Here is a 13372-nt window from a genome sequence, read left to right on the forward strand (position 1 = left end):
GGTCGTTGTGGCCATTTGGGGAATGAACTGGATGATGGAAGATCATTCTGTGTCTCTGTAAATCTGCTTTTCCAATAAAACTAAATAAATCTTTTAAAAAGTTCATGAATACCTTTGTGCTTTTATTAACTATAGCGATTATAATTACTGATAAGGCTACTACAAAATATGTTAAGTGGTATAGCAGGAAAAACAGCCATGAACGTGCTAGCCTCCCAATTGGATACCAGTTTGAGTTCTTGATGCTCCTCCACTTCTGATCCAGCTCACTGTTAATATATCTCAGAAAGCAGCAGATAGCCTAAATACGTGGGTTCCTGGACCCAAAAGGAAGACCCAGCAGAAGTTCTAGGTTCCTGCATTAAGACAGGCCTGGCTCCAGTCAAAGAAGCCACTTGGGGAATGGACTAGCAGATAGAATATTCTCTTTCTTTTTTGCTACCCTTCTCTCTTTCTCACTGTGGCTTTCAAGTACATAAATAAATCTCCAAAATAAATAAATAGATGCATAAGTAATCATGAAAACCATACTATCACTTCCTTCCAATCACTGTGAAGCAACATTTGGGAAAGAGGGTCATCCAGTTGGCAAATATATTCCCAGAAAAGCCCATGGTTTGCCTAGTTCTACAGTAAGCTATATTTACTTACTTTAATATGGCATTGAGCTCACTGCTAATCCATTTTCTTCCTGAATGCCACCATCATCGTATATGCCTTATAAGGAATGGGCTCCTATGCAGGGTCACCTGCTCAGAAACCAGAAAACTTGCCCACAAATCAAATGCTAAAATAATGTATCAATGTTTAAAATTTCTTCCAGGATATATTGGCATAATAAATATCATGTGTTTAATAAACATCTAAATGACAACACAGATTCTGATGTCTAATGAGCTGAGTTCACACCATTTTAAAGACACAAATATAATGCCGGTCATTAAGTTTGCTTCTGTTTTCCCTCCCTTAATCAAAGATCATCAATATAATTTAATATCTTGAAGTAATCATTTGGATTTTACATAGCACTAAAGTCTAACTTCTTTGAGTCATTCACTTAGCTATTTTATCTTAATGTGTATTGATTGTTTTCCTGTAAGCTAGGTCTCTCTCTCACACACACACACACACACACACACACACACACACACACACAAGTACATGTTATAGTACTCATGGATGTGTTTTTATTGAAATCAAACTCAAGATATTTAATAGGGAAAAGACATTAGAAAATTCTGTTCCCTAAAAAGCCAAAAAGATTGTGGAAGTTGAAATGAACTTAAAATGTTATAATATTCAGAACTTGCTTTCAGGTTAAATAAATGCTACGTACGCCACTTAAAGATCTTGTCAATAAAAAGAGAGTGTTTTGGTCTTAGAGTTACTCAACTACAGACAGCAAGTCCAATCCAGCTCTGTTCTGGTGTGTTCCCGCTCCGAGGGGTTTTTACAGTTTTCAGGAGCTTAACAAACAAGAGGACAGGGAAGGTATGAAACCCACAGATTTTACAATATTTAGTATTCTATGGTATTTAAAGCATCTATTATCTAATCCTTTATCTAAGTTTTATGATCAATAGGTCTTCAAACACCTCAAGTGGTGTGACTACTTGGGTTATTCTCTAAAAGTCAGAAGGAAGTATGGAAAGGAAATCACCACTCATTTAACAAAAGAAGTAGCTGATCAAAACTAACAGGAACTAAAATGAACTACTTAAGGGCAGCCATTCACACAACACATCCTCCCCAGCAAAGAGAGTCTCCAGGACTTTTACTAATAAAAATATCAATCATTCAACTTATTAAAACAGCAAGAGCTGAAAAGCACTTGTCACTTATCATTTGATAATGTGAATACATTTGAAGAATTCAGCCAAAATTGGCATCAAATGCAAGCAAAAGAAAAGTCAGATTTGTAAGAAAAGCAAAGTTCTGAGCTAAGGCAAATGAAAAAGCCATAATACTGCTTTTGAAACTGCTACTTGCATGTTCAACTTAATACTGCATTCAGATTCATAATCACTGAGATTCATCAAGTCAATTTAGACACTACCAAATCATTTTCCATTTCAATTTGGGAGCTTATTAAAAGCTAACGCTTCTCTTTACTGTACACTGAGATAATTAGTTTAAAAATATTGTGTTATTTTCTTTTGGGAGGCTGGAATTGGCACAGACACTCAACTTGTACGTTTTTATTACCGCCACTGCTGTGACTATTCTGTTCCAAGATTGAGACAGCACCCGACAGAAAACAAAATGCGACATCTAGGAAAGATCCTGTAGGACCACAGTGCCTGCTTCAGGAACGAGCCAGGTGACGTACACCCAAGAAATCGGCAGTTCAGATCCAAGAGTTGTAACCTATATGCCTTTAGCAACAAATACCTCATCTGGCAGGGTTTCAGGTGTCCCACCTGCAGACTCAGACAAAAGCCCCTTCCCAAAGGCACCGTGCTTTAGAAGGCTTCCACAAGGTGCTGAGAAACAGCCTGGCTGTTGTTGACCCTTGTGAAAGCCATGACTGCCAGCACCCAAGTCACTCAAAGTCCCTTGCTAAGCCAACTCCAGAGCCTGATATGGCCTCTCTTCTGGCTTCGTGCTACAGAAGCTGAACGCACCAGCAACCTGTGTGTGGCCATGGGTCTGACAGGGAGGAATCATGCAGCAGGGTGTCCACATCATGTGCAAGACATGACGGGGAGGCAGCTGTAAAAAGCAAAACTCCTTATTTGCCACTTTCTCACACAAATTCCTGGGAATCTCAGACTGAAAAGTACAATTAGCCTGCTCAGTCATTACAAAGATACACTTGATCAAACGAGAAACTCCAGGAATTCCAGCAATGTCTTCCATGTGGGAGGCAGGAAGCCGTGTACTTGGACCATTAGATGTATTAGCAGGAAGCCGGATCAGAAGCCGAGTAGCCAGGACCTGACCCAGGTTTCCCCGTATGTGATGTGGACGAGGCAACCTAGTGGTTTAACCCACTGGTTGTCAAAATCTGCTATCTACCATATTTTTAAATTTATAATTTCTTCTTTTAGTTTTTTAAATTTATTTTCATCTACTAGAAAAGTAGAGAAAGGAAAAAAAAATCTCCCATTTTCTGGTTCACTCCTGAATTCCCTATAACACTTGGGGCTGGGCCGGCTAACGCCAGCAGTGTGACACTCTGTCCAGGTCTCCCACACGGCTGGCCAAGGCACCTGAGTCGTCATCAACTACTGCCTCCCGGGATGCACTAGCAGGAAGCCAGACTGGACACAGCACAGCCAGGACTCACCCTAGCACTCTGACATGGGATTTCAGCATTGTAATTGGTACTTTAACCCACTGTGCTGCAGTGCCCGTTCCCCCTCTAATGTTTTAATTTTATTTAACAGGCAAAAAAGAAACCATTTTCTCATTCACTCATCTACTTCCCAAATTTCCACTAAAGATGAGAGTCATGACCGTTACTCAGGTCTCCTATGGGGATGTCAGGAATCCAATGACGAGCTACCATCTTTGCCTCCCAGGTTTGCATTAATGAGAAAGTGCAGTTAATTAAACCAAGGTACTGTAATATGTGATACAGGCATATTAACCAATAGGCTAACTGCCCATACCTATAAGTTCCTCTTTGAAAATGGAAAAACAATAATGTTGGGGCTGGCATTGTGGCATACTAGGTTAAGCTGTCGCCTGGAACGCTGACATCCCATGTGGGCACCTATTCTGAATCCTGGATGCTTCACTTTTGATGCAGCTCCCTGTAACGTTCTGGGAAAGCAGCAGCAGGTGGCCCTGTGCCCACATGGGTATCTTGAGGGAGCTTGTGACTTCTGGCTTCAGCCTGGACCAGCTTTGGCTTTTGCAACGATCCAGAAAGTAAATCTACAAATGAAAGGGCACTGTCTCTCCCTCTGTGTGTGTGTGTGTGTGTATAATATATATATAATTTTAACTTTCAGTAAGTAAATAAATCTTCAAACATAAGCAGAATTTTTTAAGTCCAACAATCAAACAATTGGAATCGTTATATTGCTGTCCAAATTTTAAAATGCACAAAATTATTTTTCTTATTAGAAATTAATTCCTTACATACAAATTAAAACTTCAGAGGACACATATTTTGGGTATCAAGTAGTGAGACTTGAGATGTGTAGTAAACTTTTTGGGACCATAAGACACTTTTACTTTTCTGGCTTCTTCACATGAGTCCAGGGAAAACTCCCCCTTCATTTGTGAATTAAGATCCAAATTGGACCTGCTGTGATGGCTCAGTGGCTAAATTCTTGCATTACAAGTGCTAGAATCCCATACAGGAACTAGTTCATGTCCCTGCTGCTCCCCTTTCTCTCCAGCTCCCTGCTTGTGGCCTGGGAAAGCAGTTGAGGACAGATCAAAGCCTTGCGACCCTGTGCCCACATGGAAGAACTAGAAGAAGCTCCCAGTTCCTGGCTTTGGGTCTGTTCAGCTCCAGCCATTGTGGCCACTTGGGGAATGAACCTGTACACAGAAGGTCTTTCTCTCTGTCCCTCCTTCTCTCTGTAAATCAGACGTTCCAATAAAAATAAATCTTTTTTTTAAAGATCAAAATTTAGACTGGAATTGAAAAATTGGAACCAAATAGTTATCATACTCCCCAAACTGAATAGGCCTAGAAAATGACAATAAAATTATTATTATTGCAGTAACCCTATTGGATTTTTGGCAGAATCATCAAGAGTCCTCCAAAATACATTTAGATCTTTAAAAATAAATAAAATTTTTTTTAAAAAAATCTCAACTTCTATTGAGTTCTGGCCTCAAGCATGATAACTTGGAAACTTTCAATAAATAAAATACCTTATGGGGCCCGGCGCGGTGGCCCAAGTGGTTAAGGTCCTCACCTTGCACACCCGGGATCCCATATGGGCGCCGGTTCTAATCCCGGCAGCCCCGCTTCCCTTCCAGCTCCCTGCCTGTGGCCCAGGAAAGCAGTCGAGGACGGCCCAAAGCTTTGGGACCCTGCACCCGCGTGGGAGACCCGGAAGAGGCTCCTGGCTTCGGATCAGCATAGTATCGGCCCATTGCGCTCACTTGGGTGTGAATCATCGGACGGAAGATCTTCCTCTCTGCCTCTCCTCTCTGTATATCTGCCTTTCCAATAAAAAAATAATAAAAATAAATCTTTTAAAAAAAAGTGTAACTCAAAATATTAAAAAAAATACCTTATGATTGAGATTCACTGAAATTTATGATTAACTGCCTTTCACAACTGAAACACCACATTCATCTTCAAGAAGAACAAATCTCATTACTGTTTTCAAGCTATATGCTCAGGGCTACACGTTTAAGAAACAGCTGAATTTCTTCTGTTTTTTTTTTTTTTAAGATTTATTTATTTTGATTGGAAAGCCAGATTTACAGGGAGAAGGAGAGACAGAGATAAATATCTTCTGTCTGCTGGTTCACTCCCCAGACGGTCCCAATGGTCAGGAGCAAGCAAGGAGCTGCTGAGTCTCCCATGTGGGTGACCATCCTCTACTGCCTTCCCAGTCCACAAGAAGGAAGCTGGATGGGAAGTAGAGCAGCCAGGATACAAACCGTTGCCCATATGGGATTCTAGGGCATGAAAGTTGAGGATTTTAGGGCCTTACCCAGTAGCCTAACAGCTAAAGTGTTCACCTTATATACACTGGCATCCCATATGGCCACTGGTTCTAATCCTGGAGGCTCCACTTCCCATCCAGCTCCCTGTTTTGTGGCCTTGGAAAGCAATAGAGGACAGCCCAAAGCCTTCAGATCCTGCACCCATGTAGGAGATACAGAGGAGGCTCCTGGCTCCTTGATTGGGATCAGCTCAGCTTCTGCTGCTGTGGGCAGTTGGGAAGTGAATCAGAGGATGGAAGATCTTCCTCTCTGTCTCACCTCCTCTCTGTATATCTGATTTTCCAACACAAATAAATAAATGTTTTTTAAAAAGATGAGGAATTTAGCTACTAGGCTACTTCACAATTTCTTCATGTCACACCTATCATTCATATAATAGTGTACTGTAAAAGTAATCAAAATAAGAAGTAACACCCTCCAGAGGGACCATTGCACATGAACATGTCTATGCTTGCACACATCATCCCTTAGTGAAATCAACGAGACTCGAGTCAAGCCATGGTGAGGCTGAAGTCACACCGCATGCCCTGGCCATGAGGGTGGTGAGACAGTAGGAAGACGCGTTCTGAAGGGGCGTCACACGCAATCTCTGCTCACTCCCTGGAGAGCTGGGGTGGAAAGGATGGAGGGCATGCTCTGTGGAGGAGAGTTTGGCTGTGTTGCCAATGCTGCCTGAAGCCACCAAAGTGGATTCCGTGGTCAAAGAGTCTCTGATGGTTACTAAACGTTCAGGCCACTTTCACCATCTTTGATGTTCAATCACTCTCACTATTTGGCTTCAGAAAGGAGGGGACGCTCCAATCTTCCTTACAATTACCACACTAATTACTACATTGCATTTTCACAATTTAATCCCTTTATTTGCCTCACTGCCTTTTTGGGGCTAAATGTGCACCACAGTGTGATGCCTGATGATGCAGCTAGCGGGGTAGCATCTCGGAGGGCTGCCCAGCTGCCAGCTACAAACACAGCCAGGTGGACAAGTCCAGAGTGCTAATCTGGACAGTGACATCTCTGTCTCCTGCTCAAAAATCCTTGAAACTCACTCTCTCCAATATGGAGGGAAACTGAGCAGCATGCATCAATGCCAAGAATCACCCTGTGCTTTGCTCTGTTGTGCTGCTGGGAGCATCACAGATTCCTAAAACAAAAAAATAGCAGTCAAGCACAGAATTCCAGTTGTTCGCTTCTAATTATTGCTCTGCAAATAACCATGGCAGGGTGATTAATATTGAGAATATACTGCTGGTTTATTTTAACAATTACCAGGATTTTCTTTCTCCCATAGTTAATCTATTTTTATTGGATGTGCTAATGGATTAAGAGTATAATCCCCCCTAAAAAATTTGGTATTTCCTTAAGGCAAGAATACATTTGTAGAAGGAATTTGCCTGAATGCACCATGTTCAGAAACAAAGCTTCAGTAAAATGCAGAGAAGAAAAAAATTCAAGGCAGCACTGCCTGACTCACAGTAGGTGTTCGTTCAATATTTGTTGAGTAAATGGGACTGATGTTCGCAGTGAGAGATTCTTGCTCGTATTAGCATACCCCGTACTTGTTAATTTATCCCAAAATATTTGCTTATCTTTGTGTAGTTAGTCTCAGAGCTGCGTATACCAAGTTAACAGAATCAAATTACTACCAACAGTTTAAATTGTATATACTTTGCAGCCGTAGGGATTATAGGACTGTTGAACTCTGGCAAGTCGCAACCCAGAGATGCGAGGTGTGTTTTCATCCCTGAGTCTCACAATGCTACCATCCAGGCAGAGGGGATCTGTCAAAGTATCCAAAGTGATACAAAACTTTCAACTTAGAATACTCTTAACTTTCTCATTGTACGTGGAATGCATATCATTTTATCTTTCAGGATTCCACTCGTTGCTAATTCCTTTCACATATAGGCAAGGACAAGTGGATGAGAGATGTTCATGAGAAAACACTAATAAGATATGGCCATGATAAACCATAAAATATGAATATGCATATATTACAATATTCATGGATTCCACATGCATTCCATACTAACTTGGCTTTGTGTTTCTCCATCAGAATTACGTCTTCTAAAGGTTTGAAAAGTTTAGGCTTAAGTATCTGTTACATTAAGGAATAATGATGTCTTGGAAAATTGTGTGCACTTCTAAATATGTTTTAGTTATTGTTTTATTTTCTTACTTACTTACTTGAGAGTCTAAGAGACACACAGGCAGAGGTCCTAGCCACTGACACACGTCCCAAATGCTCACAGTGGTTAGGACCAGACCAGGGACAAAGCTGGGAGCCAGAAACATACGCCAGGTTTCTCAGAGGAGCAGGACAAACTCAGTTACTTGAGCTATCACCCGCTGCCTCCTGGGGTGAAAATGAGCAGAAAACTGGAAGCCAAGCTCTGCCAAGACTTGACACCTGGAATTCTAATATCAAATATGGAACCTCAGCATCTTAATCACTACATCCAATACCCAACCTCAAAAACAGAGTGCTGCAAGAAAACCTTTTTACCTGTGTCTTCATCAGCCATACAACCAATGAAGCTATTCCACTGGCTGCAGAAAATCAAGGTGCAGATGAGAAGACCTAAGCCACCAGGATAATCCCCACAATCCCCAGTGCAAGAAGGAACAGCACTGCCAGAAACTCAGAGAAGGGCAGGGTGGCGGACTACTCTATGTGCACTTACATGATGTCAGCATCAGCTTTTGTTAAAGTATATGAGCATTAAAACTCAAAAAACATCTGTTTTTATTTAAAGAATCAGTATATGACAAAGTTATTACAGATCCAAACAAAATGAGTTTCATCAGGTCTAACAAGGGGCTATTAGATGACTACGATGGGATAAAAATGGAAAATCAGCAGCAACATGGAACGGAGCAACCTGGGGTTCACAAACCTGAGTGAGCCCAGCAACTGCCCAGAGGGCTTGGACAACTGCTGAGCCCAGCCTGGAGATTCCAATTTATTCCTGAATGAGGCCCAGGGATGCCCACTTCTAACAAACTTTCAGGTAACACTAACGGTTACCTGAGGCAGGCAGGACACTTTCAGAACCACCACACTAGAAGACAACCCTGGTATATAGGGCAATGATTTACCACCTTGGCTTTCCATGAAGTATCACAGAGGAAGTTTTCAAAATTCCTTCCTTTCCCCAGTCATCCCCATAGTCAAGTAGCTCAGAATCTGGAGGGAAAACTGCTGGCATTAATATGTTTAAAAAAAAAAGCAGCAGAAGTGGCTCAATTTCTGGGGCCCTAGCAGCCACATGAGAGATATGGGAAAAACTCCTGTGTCCTGACTTGGGGCTGTGCCAGGTGTGGCTGCTATGGCCATTTGGGGAGTGAACCAGTGTACAGAAGATCTCTTTCTGTCTTCCCAGTTCTTTCTGTAACTCTTTCAAATAGACGAAATACATTTCTTTAAAACAAAGAACTTATGCATAAGATAATATAGAAAGTATATCCTCTCACAGGGAAATAATGAAGATGAAGAGATAATGAGATCCGTCTACAGCGTTGGTCCTCAGAGTGTGGTCCCCGGACTGGCCGCATCTCCATCACGTGGAAATTGGTTTTAAAAAAAAATGCATCCTCAGATCACTGCCCAAGAGCTGATAAACATGAAGCTTTGCATCTGGGACCGAGGAATCTCCATTTTTAACAAGATTTCCAGGCGATTTTAACGCATGCTCAAGCTTGTGAACCACCGATCTGAAGTATTTATTCCTTACTTCCATGCCTCTAATAACAGAACCAAGGAGTAGAAGGCACTATTAATCTAATGTGCGTTTGTTTAGTCGCTGTAAACACTGCTGTAACAATAGCTATACGTTTAAAAACTGCTCCCAAAGCTTATTATCATTGCATTACGAGAGCTTATTAGCGAAAGCAGAATTAATGGACATGGAGTATATCTGGGGGAGGGATTTATTCTATAAATCCTCCACTATTCATTATAGTCTACTATTGTTTACTACTCCAGGTGGAATTAAGAATGTAAAACTTGACTTTGAAGAGAAATGGGGGGGGAGGGGGGAATGGGAGTTTGGAAAGGAGAAATCCCCAAATCCAATGACTAACCTTGAATTGTCCTCTTGAAGAACGCTTTGCAGGCTTCGCAAGATGCGACCCCATAGTGGTACCCGGAAGCGATGTCGCCACACACTAAACACAGTCTCTTGGGCATCGAGTTGAGCATGTATTCACACTTTGTTTGAGGATCTTCCACAATGGTGCTGGAGCAGTCATCATACAGTTTCCTGACGGGCCCGCTACCTCCCAGGATAGGAGCAGAAGGGTAGAGAGGTGGTGAGTCAAGTCCGTTCTGATGGCCATTCATGGTTGAACTGTAGCTCCCACTGGCGTCTGAAGAGCCACCAGGGCTGTGGTGGTTGACGCTGTCCGTCAGGGAGGCTGGGCTGGAGGGTTCCGTCTTGATGAAGGACGAACAGCTGGAATCAATGTGCCGATCTTTGTTTGACATTCTGCAGAGAAGCCTGGATTGAGGGAGACACAGACAGAAAGAGGAGAGAGTGTCAGCCACGGCACACAAAGGAGGGAGAAATACAGAGCTGGTGAAAGATTAAAGAAAGTGAAAAAGGAAGGCTAGAAAGAGAGGGGGAAAAAAATACAAGAATCCGTATGTTACAGACACTGCTCTTTGAGAGCGCTATCTCAAGGGCCAGGGACCACACATCACTCATTCTGTAGTCAATATCTCTTGTTCTACAAGAAGGTAATCAGCATAAGGGCATGACAGGGTTACATCAAAGGGCCCAGACAGGCCATAAACAAAAGCGCTAAAGAGTCCCATCGCTTTTATTTTACCTTTCTTGTGGAGAATCACTGTCGATATCTAAATCAACTGCCCTGCTGCTGAATTTACCCCTGGAAGTGGTGGAGCGTCGCCAAGTCCAAATCACTTGTAAAATTGCAATTATCTTCATTCCCCTTCTCCTGCCTCATCATGATGCAGCATCATTTTATTATAAGCAGAATCAAACTTTTCTTTTTCCAGACTGAACAGATGATCCTCTGTAATTACTGCCTGTCAGCATGCTTCCATAAGCATAACTGTGTCTTTTATTGATCTGACTAAAACACATAGGGAACATATCCTCAATCACTTGGTTGTTTTTTTTTTATATTATTTGAATGACTCTATTTCAAAGCCATTTAGCAATACAGAAAGACATCAAGTATGAAATTCTAGCGCAAACTTCAGGATTATTTTCTGGAGCCCACAAAACTTAGTGAGTGGGCATCAGCACTGATGAGTAAATATCTACGTGTGTGTATGTGCCTGCACGTGTCTTCCTGTACGATTTGTCACTGCTTAGGAGACGAATAAGTAAAAGTCATTTTAGCCTCCAGTACAACTGTGAGTCCATAAATCTGCTTCTTTATATTCAGAAATAGAACTGTGCTAAAAGAATGAGACCCCTGATGGACCTTCCTTTTCCCTCTTGCTGGCTGCCCTTTCACACCATACTTCCCAAAAGGAAGTATGAGGTAGACCCTCTTGGATATACTATTTCTCTCATATCTGAAAGAAACAAGTCACCCCCTTTCTTTGTTGAACCCATCAGTGATTGAATTTCTGAAAAGGTAACCAGATGAAAAGATACAGTTGGTTTGCTTTCTTTCCATTCAACCATCATTGCAAAAAACCCTTTGAGCAAAGTCTCTAGAACCTTCTGGGAGAGGGTCCACAATAGAAAGAGATGAGGGTTGAGAAGGGGACTTAGATACTGGCTTCCCAGTGGGAAGTAGGTTTATAGGACTTGCACTGCGCTGCGGCCATTCAAGGATGAAATTACCTTGTTCCCCATAAGTCCAGCATTATGTTACCACTGCACAAATTCCGCGCTCTCCTCCAGGGTTCCCTACCCCCATTGCCCGGTGACCCCCCATTGTCCGGTGACTTTACAGTGCAGATGGGACATGGACATTTCAGGAACGTGCATCCTGATATTCTAAGAAGGCTGAGCGTGAAGGTTTGAATGTGACTCAGTTCTATCTCCCTCTGCTTGCAGAGGTCAAGCAACCACCAGAAGTGAAGAAAGTGAGTAGGAAGGGAAAAAAAAAGTCACTAAAAGATCTCTCTCTCTTACCCGTTCATTTGCATTGCCATTTGCTTAAGCACCAGTCCAAGGAAAAAGCACCCCCCTCACCAGCCTGAACTCTGGCGTCCTGTCCCTCCTGCGTCTGCTGCCTTGTCCCCGTCACTGTTAATGAGCGTTGTAATGAATAGATCGCTCTCCTTGTCTCCCTGCTTGCACTCTGGGCGAAGCACTTTTCTCAAGTCAACGTTTGAAAGAAAGCGGGTCGGCACTGACTTACAGCAGCCCTGCGAATTCCTTTTAATTTAGAGCACTTACACCACCACTTCACTTATTACCTTATAATTACTGGACTGCTCGCACATACATTATGATCCTAGACTACAGTTAGAAGTTATTAGGGTACTAAACCATGGTTGCTCCACTCTCCTCCCTCTGGCACTGAATTTCTCACAGCGATGACAATTAACTCTTTCACCATCTGCCTACACCATCAAGTCCCTTTTCGCCACCCCTCCGGGGAATTGCTTGTACTGGTTTGTTCCCAGTTTTCCTTCTGGCCCTGGTTTCTCTCCTCCCTATGTCTCTCCCCTCCCCATCCCTCTTTTTCTCTATGGACTATGCTTACCAGTTACTTTCTTCCCAGTTTTCCTCCTCTTCCTTACCCTTTTGTGTTGGGGTCCATGCAGTAGATGTGGGGGACATGAGGGGGTGAAGAGTGTTCCATTGCAGGCAGGGCTGCAAGGAATTTCCCGCTGTTTCGCAGGGCCCACCCGGCGGATGTCTCTACAACCACCTGAATGCAACTCCACCTTCTTTTGCATGGACACTGGACCACCCTGCGGAAGAATTCCAATCCATCCTGGCATTTGCTACTGTGAGGTTAACCTTTTGCTCAGCCTGAGCTTGGAGGTCAATGTCTTGCAAATGGGGCCCTTTATCATTCCTACTGTCTTGGCTGTCCCCATTGAACCTATGCTAATCAAGGGATCTAGATTTAGGCCTTCATTCTTTCCTCATTCTTTTTTTTTTATTATTATTATTAACATTTAATTATGTGATACAGTTTTATAAGCACTGGGGAGTCCCCCCACCCCTCCCACACCCCTCTTCCCATAGTGGATTGCTCCATCTTGCTGCATAACCGCGTTTCAAGTTCAGTTGAAATTCCTTCATTGTAAGCATATACCTAGCATAAAGTCCAACGTCTTATTGTCCAGATAAGTTCAGTGGCCTCTTGGGGAGACGTTCTCTGGTCTGAAGGTAGAGCTAACAGAGTAAAGTTCTGGTCAGTTAAAACCCCCAAGATTAAGTTGTAGGATAAGAATTATAGCAGGAAATTCTAGGTAATGTTAGCAGGAACTTCTATTGTTTCTAGATAAAACTAATGGCAGAATTATCCTTAGAAACACCCACTTGGTCATGACGTAAAAAGTCTGAGCCAGAGTTTGACTGATTTTGTATAAATAAAGCGGACAGCTTTTGTGCGTGGTCCATTATGATCACAAAGTCCTAGTGGTTCGTCTCTTTCTTTCCTCTTTGCGCCTCATCCACGCACCCTTCGCAAGTTCCGAACTCAGCTGGAGCTGGACTCCGGCACTTTTGTTCATGGGGTTTCTTTTGTTTGTTTTTTTTTATGACTTGCCTAACTTATAATTGTAAGGAAG

At 42.5% G+C, this 13372-nt stretch overlaps 1 protein-coding gene across 1 annotated transcript in view; it reads right to left on the reverse strand.

Moving 5' to 3' along the window:
- ESRRG (estrogen related receptor gamma) overlaps positions 1-13372 on the reverse strand; it is a 227056-nt gene that overhangs the window by 170750 nt on the left and 42934 nt on the right. Inside the window, exon 2 of the mRNA XM_040985312.1 lies at positions 9724-10139. Coding sequence (XP_040841246.1) covers positions 9724-10139 — 416 coding nt within the window. The remainder of the gene's footprint in view (positions 1-9723; positions 10140-13372) is intronic.

This window comes from Ochotona curzoniae, unplaced genomic scaffold (genome assembly GCF_017591425.1).
Source record: "Ochotona curzoniae isolate NIBS_2020 unplaced genomic scaffold, NIBS_Ocur_1.0 contig_430, whole genome shotgun sequence".
Lineage (NCBI taxonomy): Eukaryota > Metazoa > Chordata > Mammalia > Lagomorpha > Ochotonidae > Ochotona > Ochotona curzoniae.